Here is a 19,539-nt window from a genome sequence, read left to right on the forward strand (position 1 = left end):
TATTTGGTCCTTAATGATATCCGATTCGGCATTGCTCGAACCCAACCCTGATTCAGCCCATGAACAGATCTAAGCATAAATTGTATTTTTTTTTTGAGATAAATTGTAATTTTTTTACAATAATATGAATTATATAAATAGCGCAATCAATCGTTTACATCCGATTCAACTAAAAGTCTCATAAATAGAGGAGCTGAATCTCAATACATTAGATGTTGCCAAGAAAAAAAAGCTAGCTAGGTTATCGGCAACCCAATTGGCTTGCCTGAGTATATAGGACATCGATAAATCAACATAATCCCATGCCAATGTACGACAATGGCGCATTATATCCCCAAATTCGGAGAGATCCTTTGTGTTACAAGCCAACGCATCAATGACAATCTTCACATCCATTTCTACCATCGTTTGCCCAAACCGCTGCATTTTAACCAACTGAGTGCGTCTTTAAGCCCAAACGCCTCCGCCAACGGGACTGCCCAACACCCCAGTTTATGCACGGTTCAACAGACCTGAACTCTGCCTAATGCGTCCCTGCAGACCAGGCCAAAGCCCATCGACCGTGACTGGGCCTGCAGTGTAGCAGCACGCGGACCTCCTGATCTGACCTGGTTTGCCATCTTGTACTCGTGCAGCCACCGGAGGCTACGGGAAATGCATAGCCGTGCTGACATAATTTTCTTGTTGCACAGGTAATTAGTTCTTGGGTAAATTTCAAATAAAACCCAAGTGGTTTCACTAATTTTTAGATAAAGGACTATGATTTACCTTTTTTCAAAATAAAGACATTTTCGATTGATACTATTAAAATCACCCTTGACGACTTCAAAAATGACATATTTTAAGAACTACTAATATTCTAAGCAACTTTAATTCTTCAACATTTTTATATTTTGAGATTATTTAGATGATGTTTGGTAAAGAGATAGGCATAAAATTAAAGTTTGTTTTTGTGGTGTTAAATTGTACAAGTATGTGGTAGGAATTGAAATGAATAGTCTATATATAGTATTGTAATAGGTAAAAGAAGCGTATGTAAGAGTGCAATAAAAATTATAAGCTATTGTGTCTTTTGTTGGGTATTTCCGAAAACATATTTGGTCTTTCAAAAATATATATTAAGTCCTTGGTAAATTGTCATTTTAGCCTCTCTACTTCAACAAAGTGGTATCAGAGCCACGTTACGAGAGTCAGTCTTCCGCAAAACAAACCCTATAAAAAATGTCAGACGGTCTCAAACTTCCTTATCAATACCCTCAGCTCACCAAAACCAATTATTCAAGTTGGTGTATTCGAATGAAGGCGTTACTCGGATGTCAAGATGTCTGGGATATTGTTGAAAAAGGCTACGTAGTCCCAGGTAACGAGGCAGCGTTGACACATGAAGAAAAAGATACTCTGCAGAAAAATCGCAAAAGCGATCAAAAGGCGCTTACTCTCATCCATCAAGGTTTGGATGAATTAATGTTCGAGAAAGTAGCCGAAGCTACGACCGCCAAACAAGCGTGGGAAATCCTACGAGTTTCTCTTCAAGGGGAGGAGAAAGTTAAAAAAGTTCGTTTGCAGATGCTGAGAGGAGAATTTGAGATGATGAGGATGAAAGAGACGGAAGCCATTAGTGATTACTCATCCCGAGTAAAATCTGTCGTAAATCAGATGCGGCAGTATGGAGAAAAAATTGAAGAGTCCAGAATTGTTGAAAAAATTCTGCGATCACTACCACCAAAATTTGATTACGTAGTGGTGGCTATGGAGGAGTCTAGAGACATCAGTGAAATGTCAGTTGACGAAGTTGTAGGGTCATTACAAGCACGCGAGGAGCGTTTTGAGAAACGAAGAGAAGATTCCGCAGAACAAGTCTTAGCAACAAAGGCTGTGTTTAAAAATGGCGAAAGTAGTTAGTCCGGCAGAGGACGCGGAAGAGGTCGAGGAGGAAATGGTAGAGGACGAGGACGTGGCAGAAGTCAAGGCAGAAATTAAAACGGCAACAACAACAATGACAGAAGCACTCAATTCACCAGAGGCAGAGGAAGAGGCCGAAGACGCGGTCAAGGAAGAGGAAACTGGAGGCCGAATGAAGGACGCGACAAGTCCAACATTCAATGTTATAATTGCTCTAAGTACGGTCACTACGCGGTAGAATGTTGGAGTCCGCCTAAAGAGGTAGAGGAGACTGCCAATAATATTCAAGATGAAGAAGTAACTAGCACAGTGTTACTTACCTATGAAGGTGAAGAAAATCGCGAAAATAATATATGGTATCTTGACAATGCGGCAAGTAACCATATGTGTGGTGACAAAAAGATGTTCGTAGAGCTCTATGAATCTGTTCGCGGTAATGTTGTATTTGGAGATTCCTCCAAGGTTCCTATTACAGGCAAAGGAACAATTCTTATTCGGCTCAAAAATGGCGCTCACCAGTTTATTGATAATGTTTATTATGTTCCCAACATGAAAAGCAATATTTTGAGTTTGGGACAATTACTGGAGAAAAATTATGAAGTTCACATGGTGGACCGGAAACTACTTCTGTTGAATGAGAAAAAGGAGCTGATTGCACGAGTACCCATGGCAAGAAACAGAATGTTCACAATTAACATTCAGACGGACGTGGCCAAATGTTTGAAAGCTTGTGTGCAAAGTCCCCCCTGGCTTTGGCATTTACGGTACGGACATCTCAATTTTGGAGGACTGAAGCAGTTGGGACAGAAGCAGATGGTAAACGGATTGCCTCATATTGACCAGCCTCATCAACTGTGTCAAGGATGTCTTGTTGGAAAGCAATTCAGAACCAGTTTTCCAAAGGAGTCTATGTCAAGAGCAAAGGCGCCACTGGAGCTAGTTCACACAGACATGTGTGGACCGATCACTCCACAGTCTCTGGGTAAAAATAAATATTTTCTACTTTTCATTGATGATTATAGTAGAAAAACTTGGGTGTATTTTTTGAAGGAAAAAACAGAAGTTTTTGAGACATTTAAAAAATTCAAAGTCCAAGTGGAGAAAGAAAGTGGTCATTTTATTAAAGCACTCAGATTAGACAGAGGCGGTGAATACATGTCCATCTCTTTCAAGCAATTTTGTGAAGATCATGGAATCCGTCATTTCCTTTCAGTCCCGAGATCACCACAGCAAAATGGCGTAGTAGAAAGAAAGAACAGAACTGTGCTTAACATGGTGAGGAGCATGTTAAAAAGCAAAAATTTACCGAAGGAGTTATGGGCCGAAGCAGTAGACTGTGCTGTCTACCTGTTGAATAGATCACCAACTGTCAATGTTTGGGATCAAACTCCACAAGAAGCATGGAGTGGAATAAAACCCGGTATTTCTCATTTGCGTGTTTTTGGCAGTGTTGCTCATGTCCATGTACCAGATGAAGAACGCAAGAAGCTAGATGATAAAAGCAAGAAATATTTGTTTGTGGGCTATTCAGAACATTCCAAAGGGTACAAAATGTTCGATCCTCAGACTCAGAAAATCATCATCAGTAGAGATGTCACCATTGATGAAGAAGCAGTTTGGAACTGGACCGGTGAAAAAGAAAACAACTACAGTTTTTATCCTTTCATGGATGAAGACAATGATCAGGAAGAACCAGCCACAGTCGCAGCCACAACACCAGCAACCAGTTTGACATCAGCAAGCTCATCCAGTTCGAGTTCGTCCTCGAGTGATGGAGACAGTTCAGATGAACATCCGCCCGAAAAGCCAAAAAAATTCATACCTATTAAAGATCTCTATGATGTAACAAGAAATCTCGATGATGAATTAACTCTTTATTGTCATTTTGTTAATGATGAACCAACAGATCCAGAAGAAGCAATGAAGGATGAAAAATGGAGACAAGCCATGGAAGAGGAGATTCATTCGATCGAGAAAAATAAAACATGGGAGCTGACATCACTTCCGGTCGGTCAAAAACCCATTGGAGTTAAATGGGTGTTCAAAGCAAAGAAAGATGCAAACGGTGAAATTGTCCGACATAAAGCAAGATTGGTGGCGAAAGGGTTCAGTCAACGACCCAGAATTGACTACAATGAAGTTTTTACTCCTGTTGCCAGAATGGAGAGTATCAGACTGGTAATTTCTGTAGCTGCTCAACACGGGTGGAGAATCCATCAAATGGACGTGAAATCTGCATTTCTCAACGGATATCTGGAAGAGGAAATTTATATCCAGCAACCACCTGGGTATGTTGTGAAAGGTCAAGAAAATAAAGTGCTACAATTGAAAAAGGCACTTTATGGTCTTAAGCAAGCACCACGAGCCTGGAACAGTCGCATTGACAAATATTTTCAAGAAAATGGTTTTGTCAAATGCCCACATGAATATGCTTTGTATGCAAAGGTGAAAAACGGAGATATGTTACTTGTTTGTTTGTATGTGGATGATCTCATTTTTACAGGGAACAATCCTAAGATGTTTGAAGAGTTCAAGAATACAATGGCTCGTGAGTTCGAGATGACTGACATTGGTCTAATGTCATATTATCTTGGCATTGAAGTGAAGCAGAATGACGACGAAATTTTTATTTCTCAAAGTGGTTTTGCGAAGGAGATCTTAAAGAAGTTCAAGATGGAAAATTGTAATTCCATTAGCACGCCAGTCGAATGTGGAATCAAGTTGAGAAAAGATGAAGGTGGAGACAGAGTCAACCCGACACTATTCTGAAGCTTGGTCGGAAGTCTCAGATACTTGACATGTACGAGACCGGATATTCTTTATGCAGTCGGCTTAGTAAGTCGATACATGGAAGCCCCAACAGTGTCACATTGGAACGCAGCTAAAAGAATTCTCCGTTATGTGAAAGGTACAACTAATTTGGGTTTACTTTATTCAAAATCTGATGATTTCAAATTAGTTGGGTACAGTGATAGTGATTGGGCCGGTGACAAGGATGACCGAAAAAGTACAACTGGTTTTGTATTTTTTCTGGGTAATACCGCATTTACATGGAGTTCGAAGAAGCAGGCAATTGTGACGCTGTCAACATGTGAAGCTGAATATGTTGCTGCAACCTCATGTGTGTGTCATGCAATTTGGCTCCGGAAATTGCTAAAAGAATTTCAGATGAGTCAAAATGATCCAACGGAGATTTTTATCGATAACAAGTCTGCACTGGCTTTAGCGAAAAATCCCGTGTTTCATGATCGAAGTAAACACATTGATACGAGGTATCATTTTATTCGGGAATGTATTGAGCAAAAAGAGGTGAAATTAAAGTACGTGAAGACTCAAGATCAAATTGCAGATATTTTCACGAAGTCGTTGAAGTACGATACGTTCAGCCATTTGAGAGCTCAACTAGGAGTCACGAAAAATTAAGTTTAAGGGGGCATGTTAAAATAATATTAAAAATAAACTTAATGTTTTTTAAATTAAAATATTGATGCATATTCAACCATGCAAGAAAATGGTTTCCAATGCATTTAATGATGTTCCAAAATGAGTAGATAAAGAATTGAAATAGTTGATGTTTTTGTGTCATTAAGTACAAAAAAAGTCAAAATTGTAGGCATAAAATTAAAGTTTGTTTTTGTGGTGTTAAATTGTACAAGTATGTGGTAGGAATTGAAATGAATAGTATAGTATTGTAATAGGTAAAAGAAGCGTATGTAAGAGTGCAATAAAAATTATAAGCTATTGTGTCTTTTGTTGGGTATTTCCGAAAACATATTTGGTCTTTCAAAAATATATATTAAGTCCTTGGTAAATTGTCATTTTAGCCTCTCTACTTCAACACAGTGTAGCAGCACGCGGACCTCCTGATCTGACCTGGTTTGCCATCTTGTACTCGTGCAGCCACCGGAGGCTACGGGAAATGCATAGCCGTGCTGACATAATTTTCTTGTTGCACAGGTAATTAGTTCTTGGGTAAATTTCAAATAAAACCCATGTGGTTTCACTAATTTTTAGATAAAGGACTATGATTTACTTTTTTTCAAAATAAAGACTTTTTCGATTGATACTATTAAAATCACCCTTGACGACTTCAAAAATGACATATTTTAAGAACTACTAATATTCTAAGCAACTTTAATTCTTCAACATTTTTATATTTTGAGATTATTTAGATGATGTTTGGTAAAGAGAGAGAAAGTTAATGTTTAGAGAGAGAAAGTTCCAAAAAAGATGATTTTCGAAAATCGAAAATGTAGTCCATAGCAAATATGATATTGAACAACTTTAATTCTTAAAAATTTTCATTTTCAGGTGGTTAAAGATGATTTTAATAGCATTAATTCAAAAGGACCTTGTTTTATTAAAAGTGCGAAACATCAATCATTGTTTCGATAAAAATTAAACAATAGTCCTTTATGTGAAAATTAGTGAAACCACGGAAATTTTATTTAAAATTTACCCTTATTTCTTTGTTTCCAAATTTTCTAGAGGATAACACATACGCATTTGCTCACCAACATTATTAGCATTAATCATAAATTGTAATTAAGTGCTTGAAAAAGGTTTATTCTCCATTTATAAAGATAAACTCATCTCACACTGATGGATGATGGACTTTAATAAAGTAAGTTCATCCAATGGTGGTAAAAACAAAGTAAGACTTACTTTATTAAAAACAAAGTAAGCATAACGTAACCCTTATTTTATATCTAATATAATAATGTAAAATATATAAATTCACAATTACTTGATTATTGAGTATGATATCCAATAAGTTTAATTGAATACTTAGAAAATTCGAGCATTGCCTATTAGACCGCATGCGTAGCGCGTAGACAATGATCCGCAAAAAAATGTGTACTATTATAATTCACTTAATAAACTCATTGAGTTTGTATTTAATTACAAAATCCAACTTATTAATATATTATAGACGATAAATGTTTTTAAGTTTATTCAAAACGAGTCAATCTTACTTTTGTACTCTGAATCTAGCTTAATTGTGAAAGTTTTTATATTGGTACGTAAAAATTGTCATAGACCACTCAGATTATAACATTTATATATGGGCAAAAAAAATTGAGCAAGTTCGATTTAGTAAATATTTTTACGTGTAAAATTGGTACAACCACTTACTTTAATGATATTGTTTTAGAGTTTTTGGTGATTCATATTAATTATGAAAGTTGTATTTTTTTTACTGTTTGAGGTTTTTCAATGATTTTGTTATCGAAATGTTATTGCATGCACATTTTTAAGGATATATCCTATAAATATATGTTTTTTTGTATATTAAATTTGAAGGAATTATTATATAATTCAGATATCAAACACGAGTTATCGGGTTACCTTCTATAACGTAAAATCCCATCGACTTGTCGCAACGGAAGGATCAAATTGTGATGTCATATTACTGGTCACACATCTCCTATACCAATGTTAATCGGAAGGACTTACGATAATTCCACAAACTAGGGGGGGATGACAGACACTCATCCTAATCATAGTCAGATATGATACACCTTAATAAATTATAATTCTAACTCTTAGTTAGAATATGATTATATCTCCTTAGATAGTTAGGATTCATAATTATTTTACAACTTAATGTGATAAACTCGAATCCATATTTATCCGTTTAATCAATATCATTTCCAGCTATGAGTGTGTGATCAACATATAAGGACAAGGTGCCAATTTTGTTTCTAGAGCATTTTATAGATAGTATTCTTCAATTAGATTGAGATTTTTCGATATCATTCTTATTATGAAACAGAACATACCATTGTAAGGTCAATAATTTATTTAATCAAATTTTAAACCTTTTGTTCACACCCTTATTCAAGGAAACCTACATGTAGATTTTTTCATCTAATTCTCTATCGAGAAAAAGTAGTCTTTACTTTTATCCGTTGTAGCTCTAGGTATAAACTTGCCACAATAACTAGAACTAATTTTATCGATATGAATCCTACAACAGGTGAGAAAGTTTCCTGAAACTTATATTGTTTGTTGTGTATAACCCCAAGTGACCAGACAAGTTTTATATCTTGCAATACTTTCATCAACTTTTGCTTTTATCTTGAGGACACATTTGTTCTCAATTTTTTTCGTCCCTTTGATAGATCAATGGTTTGATCTTATGGAAGCCATTTTCTTCTTCCATCGCTATGAATACTAAAAGGATTTATGATATGACCTAAATGGCAATGGATGTATTTTATGTTTCACACGTTATGATTATTATTAAACCATATATATATATAATTGCATATGAACCAAGTAGGAGAATGTTAGATTTTCCACATGTTAGAGTCCACTAAGTGGGGTTAATATGTGGTCCAACTGTATTATATAATTATATGGTTTAATAAAATAAAGGAATAAATCATATTGGTCCGAACCAAAAAAATAAATCATATTGGTCAATTAATAAAAATGCGTGATCTATTGATTGATTAACGAAAAGGTGTGATAAATCCACCAAATGAGCATAATTCAGTTGGTACATCTCTAGTTTAAGAGGTGGGAGGTTATGGGTTTGAACTCATCATTTTAGCAAATATAAAAAAAGGTGCAATAAATCATATTGGTTAATTAATGAAAAAGTACTTTATTGATTAAGAGACACCTTGATAGAAGGTGTATTTAAAGAAGATATAAGAGTTTGTTCTTTGTCACTTAATTTCAGTATTAGTAATTTCAGTTTAGTTAAGTTCAATAATTTATCATTACTTATTTTTTTTTGGTAGAAAATGAAAGAAAAAACAAGCAAACAAGACAGCTCAACCCGGGATCAGTTTAGGAAAACTGACCCCCACAGCATCCTCCAAGATCAAGGAAGAAATGAAGACCGGTGGAGAAGAAAGGGTAGAAAGACCCAAAAAGCCAGAGTGCCCTTCCAAAGCAAGACGGTCCGCGACGCGGTTCTGCTCCCTATAAATATGAGAGAACTTAATAGACTCAAAGGAGGAACCAATCCTTTTAATGCCTCTAATGATGTTTAAGCTATTCCGGCAAACAGACTTGCCCTCAGAAATCATCTTCACCGCTTCTTGGTTATCTGACTCAACCAGAAGCTTCTTCACCCCAAGATCCTTAGCCATCTTCAGGCCAGAGAAAATCCCCCACAGCTCCGCAGAAAATGAAGAACCAATACCCAAATTCTGATAGAAGCCAGAAATCCACCTGCCTCCATCGTCTCTTAGGACCCCCTCCTGCGGCGATTCTCCCATCTCTCAGACAAGAACCATCAGTGTTAAGCTTTATAACACATTCGCTTGGCCTACACCAGCCTAAAAGATTGACCTCCTTCCTCTGAACCATCCTAGCTAAGGGATCTTCACAAAACTCTCCACCAAGGTACTAACCTTTTTAGAAAAGAAATCAAGGACATTTGGCATAGAAACAATCTTTCCTCCAAAGATCTCCTCATTCCGCCACCTCCAAATCTGATGGCACACCACCACAAAAAGAAGAACACCTTGATTAATTTATCATTACTTATTATAATTATAATTATTTATTATTATTAGAACCATTATTATTATTATTATAAGCTTTTTATTTAATTATTACGTTATAATAATTTATTATTATTAGAACCATTATTATTATTATTATAAGCTTTTTATTTAATTATTGCTATTTTTAAAGGATTATATTATTATTTCAGTTTTAGTTAAATTCAGTTCACTTAATTTCAGTCAAAAAAAAAAAAGAGCTGAGCCTAAAATCTTCTTTTTGGGTTGTGGCCAAAAAATATATATGAAGCCCTATTTTTTTTCATTTATATACAAATTTCATAATATAAATTCTATCTTTTTCCATAATAAATATAAGGGTTAATTTCAAATAAATGCTACATTTTTACAGATCGATATTTGTGGTTTTTTTGTTATAAACCGAACCCGGTGGTTTGTAAAATTTTCATTTTTGATTGATTTTACCAAATTTAACCGATAACGACCTCAAATTGAAAATTTTCAAGAATTAAAAGAATAATTATTTCTAAAGAATACATATTTTATACCTTGAAATAATAGGTTAGACTATGCTTACTTTGTTTTTGACAAAGTAAACCTTATTTTGTTTTTATCACCATTGGATGAACTTACTTTGATAATAGATATATTCCATTCCATTTTATAAACCAAACAACACCTTAGTGATTTGAGAAGTGGTTAATACATATCATTTCCAAACAAACAATACTTATTATATTTAATCCTTATTTATTATTTTATAATTAAAATTATTAAGTATTATTATGTTTACCAACAGTTTGAGGAAAACGACCCAACAATAATAAATTATTAATAAAAAATAAAATAAAGAGGAGACTAGGACTGGAGATAGACTTCTCAATAATAGAGAGGATGTGAAGAATCTTACTGATTTGAGGAGTCACTAATAAACAGTGTTAGTTGGTTTTTTAATTCTCTCTTCTCAAATTTGAACTTAAGAACCCAACTAAAAAACTATCTGAGATACTCTCAAATGTCTCAATACTAGTTAAGCAACATGAAATACTTAACACATCCCCTCACTCCGAGCACCATCTAAAGCATAAAACAAATATTTATACGCAACTCAACACACACATATATAAAATTTAGGCCTAAATCACCTAAAAAAATGTAACAGAAAAAATGTAATAAAAGTGTTCACATAGATTCTAATGACCGTTAGATCTAGACTGATTAAATCTTCATCCTAGGATTTTAATCAGCCTAGATCTAAAGATAATGACCAAATTCATTTTCCATCAGATCCATGTTAACACTACTATATATTGAATTTTTTCTTGTTTCACATTTATAAAATGACAACTTTATTATACTCTTCCAAATTGGTATTATAATTTTCATTTATATAAAAAAAAAGGGTAATATATGAAGAAATAAACATTACAATACTATTAATTTCTTACAAAACATTTTCATGGTTGAATTTGATAATGATCATGAAGAAATCCAACTAATTATCTCATTTGCAGCTTGTCTATATATTTCTTCCACTGGAATTGCCTCTGCAAACTGATTAGAATCTCCATTTACCTGCTTAAATCAATATTAATTAATTAATTAATTAATTAATTAGCATATAATCAAGTTACATAATACACCCACATAGGTATATAATAACAATATTATTAACACATAAATAATAACCTATGGATGAAAAAGAAGATATATAAGAATTTGCATTTATTTGTAAATATATTAGATAATATTAATTCTTATTTTTTTAATTGGAAATACCTCATTTTATTCAATTAAAAAAACGGTTAATTTCAGATAAATGCCCTATTGATTTTATATTTTTTTTTTGAAATTGGTACCTATAGTTGGCAAAATTTTTATTTTTTCAAGAAAATTTTCAAAATCATTATTTATAGAGTTCTCTTTAAACATTAACTTTCTCTCTCATAAAAAAACAAAAACATCTAAATGACCTTAAAACTAAAAAGTTGAACAATTAAAATTGTTTAAAATATCATTTAATTCTTGAAATTTTTTATTTTGATGTTGTTATCGGCCAAATTTGGAAAAATAATTTTTTTGCCAACCACAAGTACCGATTTGTAAAAAAAAAAGTAAAACCACATGATTTTATTTGAAATTAATCCTAATAAATAACATGGGTAAATTACACTAATGGCTACTGAATTTTACACTTTTTAACATCGGTGACCACTCAACTTTAACTAACTTCTCAAAATGACCGTTAACAACATCAAAATGAAAATATTCAAGAATTAAAGTTGTTCAGAACAACATTTACCATGAAACCAAATTTTTTATTTTCCAAAATTACATTTTTTGGAGTTTTCTCTCTCTAAAAATTCTATTTCTCTCTCCTAACCAAACACCACCTAAATGACCTCAAAAAAAAAAAAATCAAGAATTAAAGTTCCTTAGAATATCATTAACTCTTCGAATTTTTTACTTTGAGACCGTGACCAATCGTTTTGAGACGTTATGTGACCACCGGTATTAAAAAATGTAAAGTTAGGTCATACTATTAAGAATTGAAGTTCAGTAGCAATGAGTGTAATTTATCCCAAAACTACATAGTCTCAGTAGTTTTACATTTCCCCTTCACAGAAAGAATATTACTAAAAAATAATCAAACCAAGCTTGCTCACGAGACCATTGATGAATATTATAATCAAGCCCGCTCGCAAGCTTTCGAGCCAAGTTTCACCGTGCTCAACCTCATGGCGTTTATAACTCGATCCAAACATGACTGAGTTCTAACGAACCCGAGGCCGAGTGGCTCAACTCCGCTCATTTATAGCCTTAAACTAGCTTAATGTGTGATTAAAATTGACCGATGGCTAACGAGCCAAGTTTCACCGTGCTAAAACTTGGCTCGTTTATAAATCGAGTCGAATACGATTGAGCCAAACATTGAGCCGCTCCTAAGCGGCTCGGCTCATTACAACCCTAAACATAGCTTAATATGTGAGATTATAATGAAAAACAAATTAATCAAGATGGATTAGAAAGAAACTTACATGATGATAAGCTTGAATCATGTAAAAGCACTGACTGGAATCAGAAGAAACATGAGCAGACAACATCTCTATGTTATATTTCTCCAAAACATAACAGATAGCAGTAAACAGACCAGGCTTCTTTGAAGAACAAACACTAATCTGAGCTTCATCCCCACAAATGTTCAACACAACATTAGAAGATGTCCATGTCTGAAACATCACAGGAAACCCCTGAATTGAAGCTAAATTTAAGGATCTAGTAGATGTAGTTCCCACATTATTGGAACTATTAGATGAACCTTGATCAGCTAAAAATGCCTCCCTTGATTCAGGAATAACCTTGGGTTCTTTTCCCCTTTCTAGCTTCTGTTTCTCAAGGTCTTTTAGGGTTTTTTCTAGGGTTTTTATGTAGTTTACTGCCTCGTCGACAATGGTAGATTTGTCCGCCTGTAAAAGAGCGTAAAATTAGTTCGGGTTTGGTTAGAATTGAGAAATTGCTGCGGTATCTAACAACAACGACAACAGTAGTTGAATCGAATAAACGAGCAATAGCAGTGAAGGAAGCATTATCATGGCTCAAAGCAAACTGTCGTAATGGTATAACACACTACGATGACAGGAAGCAACGGGTCTCACTGGATTGTGTTTCGGTTTTCTATTTAGATTCGACATCGTGGGGACATCGTGGATTCCAAGTCATATTAGGTCATGGGTTCCAAGTCTAATTAGGTTAAATTGAGTATTATAAATACTCCATTATGTAAACCTAATTTGTAATCTGATTTGTCCGCCTGTAAAAGAACGGTAAAATTTAGTTTGGGTTTGGTTAGGATTGGGAAATTGCTACGGTATCTGACAGCAATGACAAACAGTAGTCGAATCAAATAAATGAGCAATAGCAGTGAAGGAAGTGTTATCATGGCTCAAAGCAAACAATTATAGTAAAGTGGAACTCCGCTCTGACTGTGTCTCGGTGGTACAAGCTATCAACAACAATATTGAAACCCTATCGTATCTATCTGACATTATTTCTGATTGCATTAATTTATGGGTAAATAATTTATTAATCCTCGTCTTTTTACCTAATACATCGTTTAATTCCCCTATTTTGAAAAACACATAATAAGGTCCTTATCTTTTGTTAATATTAACCATTTGGTCATTTTGTCTAGTTTTTTTAGATTTTTAACCGAACATATCTTAGCTTTCAAGACGACCATTGTAGATATAAAATGGTCATGTTACTCTGTTGTAGATAGGGATCTTATAGGAGGACTAAACAGTATATTAGGTAAAAAGGGAGGGACTAATAAATTATTTACCCATAATTTATTTCACGAGTTAGATGATGTGTCTATCTCTTTTGTTAAACGTTCAACGAACTGGGCAACTTATAGTTTAGCTAGAACAGTCAGTTCTGTGTCTATTCGTGAGGAGTGGTCTTCTGTTTCCCCTTTTCTTATTCCTATTCTTGCTGCTGATTTAGATCGATATATTTATTCTTTCCTCGAGGGAAAAAAAATAAACGAGTAGTCAAGAAATTCAAAATTAATAATTAAATGTTCATGTTCATGTTCAAGTCTTATTAAACAAATTGGTGATGAGATTTTATTTTAAATTATGAAAAATTGTGACATATTAACTAGATATTAACCATTTATTTTGAAATTGATTGAAAAAATAGAAAATGAATGATTGAGATTATTCTAATGTGATCTATCAAATTCAATGTTTGAAATGCAAAAAAAAAGAAGAAATTCATTTATGAAATCATTTAATTTCTTTGGAAATATTAAGTAATAAATTCATTTACATATTTATATAAATTTATGTCATTAAATAGAACCAATTATTCAATTTAAGTTGGAGAATTTTGATAAAACCTACAATGAAACAAGCCAATTTCATTTCAATTTCCAAAAAAAAAAAATCATATCATTATTAGAATGATTTTCTAATGATCACTCCACAATATAATCTAAATTATGAGCAAAAATTCAAAATTCAAATCTTTTATTTCCAAATATGAAAATTAATTAAAACAAACTCAATATTAAATTTCAACCAAAAGACAAGTGCTAAAATTGGTAGTCAATTTGAGATAAATTTTTAGTAAGTTGAATTACAATGTTTATTCTAAACTTGGAAGTTAATCTATTACTACATATTCAACATTAATGAATGAATCAAACTCTAATTTATTTATTTTTTTTTGTTGTGTTAGTCAAATTCAATGTAAAAAAGACTCTAGTCAAAGCTAATAAAAGCTAATAAAAAGGAAATACGTTATAGGATTGGAAAATGAAAATGTCTGTTTGGTTGTCTTTTTGTAGCTCCTTTTTATTATTTTACTCCAATTGCCGTAGATATAAAATATTTGATTAGAATTTGAGAAACGATAACAACTGAATCAAATAAATCCTAAATTAAAACCTAAAACCCTTGATTTTTTTTTCAAAACACCTAAAACCCTTGATAAATTATGCATTTTGTAATTAATACATAAAAAATTGCATATAAATAGAAAATTAGGGCATTGTTCTTCCATCTTCTTTCAAGAAAACCCAACATGAAAAAGAAAGAAAACAGACAAATAATGGAAACCCTTTCTTGATCTCTAACTGCCCATGAAAGAACAAAACAAAAAGCTTTCACCTTTAATCATTTAACAACAAAAAAAAATCAAGCTTGAAAAAAGGGGAATATATAATATATACATAAAAACAAATAACCAAAAGCTTCTTCCTCAAACCTCTAAAGATATACATAAAACCTAGAATCTCAATTAGCTTCAATTTATAGTTTATCGATACGGTATCAGAGCATTTTAAATTAAAAAAATTACCGGTTGGAACCCTAAAAATTCGTAAATTAACGAAAGTTAATGAAAATTAATCGTTTAATGGATTACTGAACATGTGTTATACACGCTTTAAGTCTAACAAACATTTACGCGGCGAGTTTGTCATCTACCGGACAAAAGATTATTACCTTAGGAGGGAGTTGAGGAAGCAATTCATGAAGATTAGAGAACATGTTTCTCATCTTTTTTCTCCTTTCTCTTTCAGTCCATATATGAATTTCATGATCCGATTCACTTCCTTTTTCTTCTTTGTTACCATCTCTACTTCCTTTACCATTTTTCTTGCTGTTCTTAACTTCCGCGGCCGCGGCCACCGCGGCCGGTTCTTGACTACTCTCTTGGTCTACTTGAGTGTGTTTTGGTGAGGTAGTTTGGTGGGTTGAATTGCAAAGATCAGACCATGTTTGGTTTCCCCATAAGAAGCTTTCTTTAGACATGGAGAGGAAAAGAGGTAGAGAGAGAGAGGGAGTAGAGAGAGAGGGGGGTAGAGAGAGAATTTAGGGGTTTGTGGAGTGATGTGAAGAAGGAGAGAAAGAGGCGTTTAAAAAGGGGATCAAAGGGGAGGAGAAAGAGGTTGAGAGGGATATGATTAGAAGGTTGCCAAAATACAATCATAAGGCAATGCCGTTACTTGGCCTTCCAAATAAAAAAGAAAAACTGAAATCCATATATGCATATATATGTGGGTCCTACATCTATCGAGTGACCGCAGTTAGCCGAACAATACGTATTCAAAATAGGGTCATATCTAGTCGAACGGTATGTATTCATACATGCATATACATATATGTGGGTCCTACATCTATAGAGTGATCGTGCGGTCCTATCTAGCCGAACAGTACGCATTCAAAATAGGATCTCTAATCGAACGGTACGTATTCATATATGCATATATATATGTGTGGGTCCTATATCTATCAAGTGACCTGCAGTCACATCTAGTTGAACGGTACGTATTCAAAATATGGTCACATCTCTAGTCGAACGGTACGTATATACATATATGTGAATCCTACATCTATCGAGTGACCATGCGGTCCCATCTAGTCGAACAGTACGTACTCAAAATAGGCTCATATCTAGTCAAATAGTACGTATTTAAAATTTCTATTTTGCTAAGTCTTTTATAGACTCTCTTAATTAGGAGAATTTCTACTATATTTGTGAAGTAATATACATCTCTCTAATCAAAAAATTTATAGATGATTGATATATTAAAAAATAAATGTGTACAAGGGATCTAATTTATTCATAAGAAATCCATTAATATTATAGAATTTCTTCATAATTATTGAGAATCAAATTATGAATCTCTAAAACAAAATATGTTCTTACCGTCACAATGCATATATATGGGGTTGAGATATGGTGTGACAATGACTTATGATGTGGCAATGAGAATATAGTGTGACATAATAAAACTACATAGTTTTGGTAATGAATCTCAACACGAAAACACGCTAACCTAAAACGTGATTGCAACATAAACACGCCTCCTTCCTCCCTCAGACAAAAAACGCGATTCAAACATTCCTTTTTCACCATTATCGATCGATTTTCTTCTCCTCAGCTCACACAGATCACCGATTTTATTATCTAGCTTCTTCACCAATTTTCTGAGATTTATTTAATGTAGACTAAAGTTAAAGCTGTATTCAGTTAATCAACAATGACAACTTTAATGAAACATATAGCATGCATTATTTATATTCAAACATACAATGATTAATATTTCATTTGATTTTCTATTTTACATGATAAAGCCTCAAAAGCAAGCTGATTTCAAGAGAATACTTTATTATTCCGAATTACTGACCGCAGTTAGCCGAACAATACGTATTCAAAATAGGGCCATATCTAGTCGAACGGTATGTATTCATATATGCATATCCATATATGCGGGTCCTACATCTATAGAGTGATCGTGTGGTCCTATCTAGCCGACCAGTACGCATTCAAAATAGGATCACATCTCTAATCAAACAGTACGTATTCATATATGCATATATATATGTGGGTTCTATATCTATCAAGTGACCTGCAGTCACATCTAGTCGAACGGTACGTATTCAAAATATTGTCACATCTCTAGTCGAACGGTACGTATATACATATATATGAATCCTACATCTATCGAGTGACCATGCGGTCCCATCTAGTCGAACAGTACGTACTCAAAATAGGCTCACATCTAGTCAAATAGTACGTATTTAAAATTTCTATTTTGCTAAGTCTTTTATAGACTCTCTTAATTAGGAGAATTTCTACTATATTTGTGAAGTAATATACATCTCTCTAATCAAAAAATTTGTGCATACTCCTTTATATAGATGATTGATATATTAAGAAATAAATGTGTATAAGGGATCTAATTTATTCATAAGAACTCCATTAATATTATAGAATTTCTTCATAATTATTGAGAATCAAATTATGAATCTCTAAAACAAAATATGTTCTTACCGTCACAATGCACATATATGGGGGTGAGATATGGTGTGACAAGGGCTTATGGTGTGGCAATGAGCTTATAGTGTGACATAATAAAACTACATAGTTTTGGTAAGGAATCTCAACACGAAAACACGCTAACCTAAAACGCGATTGCAACATAAACACGCCTCCTTCCTCCCTCAGACAAAAAATGCGATTCATACATTCCTTTTTCACCATTATCGATCGATTTTCTTCTCCTCAGCTCACACAGATCACCGATTTTATTATCTAGCTTCTTCACCAATTTTCTGAGATTTATTTAATGTAGACTAAAGTTAAATCTGTATTCAGTTAATCAACAATTACAACTTTAATGAAACATATAGCATGCATTATTTATATTCAAACATACAATGATTAATATTTCATTTGATTTTCTATTTTACAGGATAAAGTCTCAAAAGCAAGCTGATTTCAAGAGAATACTTTATTATTCCGAATTACTGACCGCAGTTAGCCGAACAATACGTATTCAAAATAGGGCCATATCTAGTCGAACGGTATGTATTCATATATGCATATCCATATATGTGGGTCCTACATCTATAGAGTGATCGTGTGGTCCTATCTAGCCGACCAGTACGCATTCAAAATAGGATCACATCTCTAATCAAACAGTATGTATTCATATATGCATATATATATGTGGGTTCTATATCTATCAAGTGACCTGCAGTCACATCTAGTCGAACGGTACGTATTCAAAATATGGTCACATCTCTAGTCGAATGGTACGTATATACATATATGTGAATCCTACATCTATCGAGTGATCATGCAGTCCCTTCTAGTCGAACAGTATGTACTTAAAATAGGCTCACATCTAGTCAAATAGTACGTATTTAAAATTTCTATTTTGCTAAGTCTTTTATAGACTCTCTTAATTAGGAGAATTTCTACTATATTTGTGAAGTAATATACATCTCTCTAATCAAAAAATTTGTGCATACTCCTTTATATATAGATGATTGATATATTAAGAAATAAATGTGTATAAGGGATCTAATTTATTCATAAGAACTCCATTAATATTATAGAATTTCTTCATAATTATTGAGAATCAAATTATGAATCTCTAAAACAAAATATGTTCTTACCGTCACAATGCATATATATGGGGGTGAGATATGGTGTGATAATGGCTTATGGTGTGGCAATGAGCTTATAGTGTGACATAATAAAACTACATAGTTTTGGTAAGGAATCTCAACACGAAAACACGCTAACCTAAAACGCGATTGTAACATAAACACGCCTCCTTCCTCCCTCAGACAAAAAATGCGATTCATACATTCCTTTTTCACCATTATCGATCGATTTTCTTCTCCTCAGCTCACACAAATCACCGATTTTATTATCTAGATTCTTCACCAATTTTCTGAGATTTATTTAATGTAGACTAAAGTTAAATCTGTATTCAGTTAATCAACAATGACAACTTTAATGAAACATATAGCATGCATTATTTATATTCAAACATACAATGATTAATATTTCATTTGATTTTCTATTTTACAGGATAAAGCCTCAAAAGCAAGCTGATTTCAAGAGAATACTTTATTATTCCGAATTATTGATCCCTTGTTCCAGAAGAAAGCATGTTTTTTACTCCAACTAGAATTTCATATTGTTCCAAGGGAAATACTTATGTTACATTAGACATGTATAAATGTCATTAACTTTTATTTTCTTTGTATTTATATAAAAGCAAGAATTTTTTTAATTACTACTCTTCTTGTTCTTATATTGTTCTAACAAAAACACTAATATTATT

The 19,539-nt window shown here is 33.3% G+C and overlaps 1 protein-coding gene across 1 annotated transcript; it reads right to left on the reverse strand.

The window, feature by feature from the left end:
• Positions 1-10,826: 10,826 nt before the first annotated feature.
• On the reverse strand, positions 10,827-15,765 carry LOC136227720 (transcription factor bHLH95). The gene is made up of 3 exons (XM_066016462.1): positions 15,398-15,765; positions 12,425-12,853; positions 10,827-10,961 (listed from the first exon to the last, which is right to left on the reverse strand). Exons 1-3 carry the CDS (start codon positions 15,704-15,706, stop codon positions 10,866-10,868), a joined length of 834 nt encoding a protein of 277 aa, XP_065872534.1. The 5' UTR covers positions 15,707-15,765; the 3' UTR covers positions 10,827-10,865.
• Between the last annotated feature and the right edge of the window lie 3,774 nt (positions 15,766-19,539).

The sequence above is a fragment of the Euphorbia lathyris genome, chromosome 4 (genome assembly GCF_963576675.1).
Source record: "Euphorbia lathyris chromosome 4, ddEupLath1.1, whole genome shotgun sequence".
Classification (NCBI taxonomy): Eukaryota; Viridiplantae; Streptophyta; class Magnoliopsida; order Malpighiales; family Euphorbiaceae; genus Euphorbia; species Euphorbia lathyris.

What these genes read in the sequence shown, in the direction of transcription:
- LOC136227720 (XM_066016462.1), bottom strand. Translation starts at nt 15,706, where the DNA reads ATGTCTAAAGAAAGCTTCTTATGGGGAAACCAAACATGGTCTGATCTT. An exon ending in TTCCTCAACTCCCTCCTAAG is followed by an intron (nt 12,854 to 15,397) that starts GTAATAATCTTT and finishes GCTCTTTTACAG; the next exon opens with GCGGACAAATCTACCATTGT. An exon ending in TGATTCAAGCTTATCATCAT is followed by an intron (nt 10,962 to 12,424) that starts GTAAGTTTCTTT and finishes TGATTTAAGCAG; the next exon opens with GTAAATGGAGATTCTAATCA.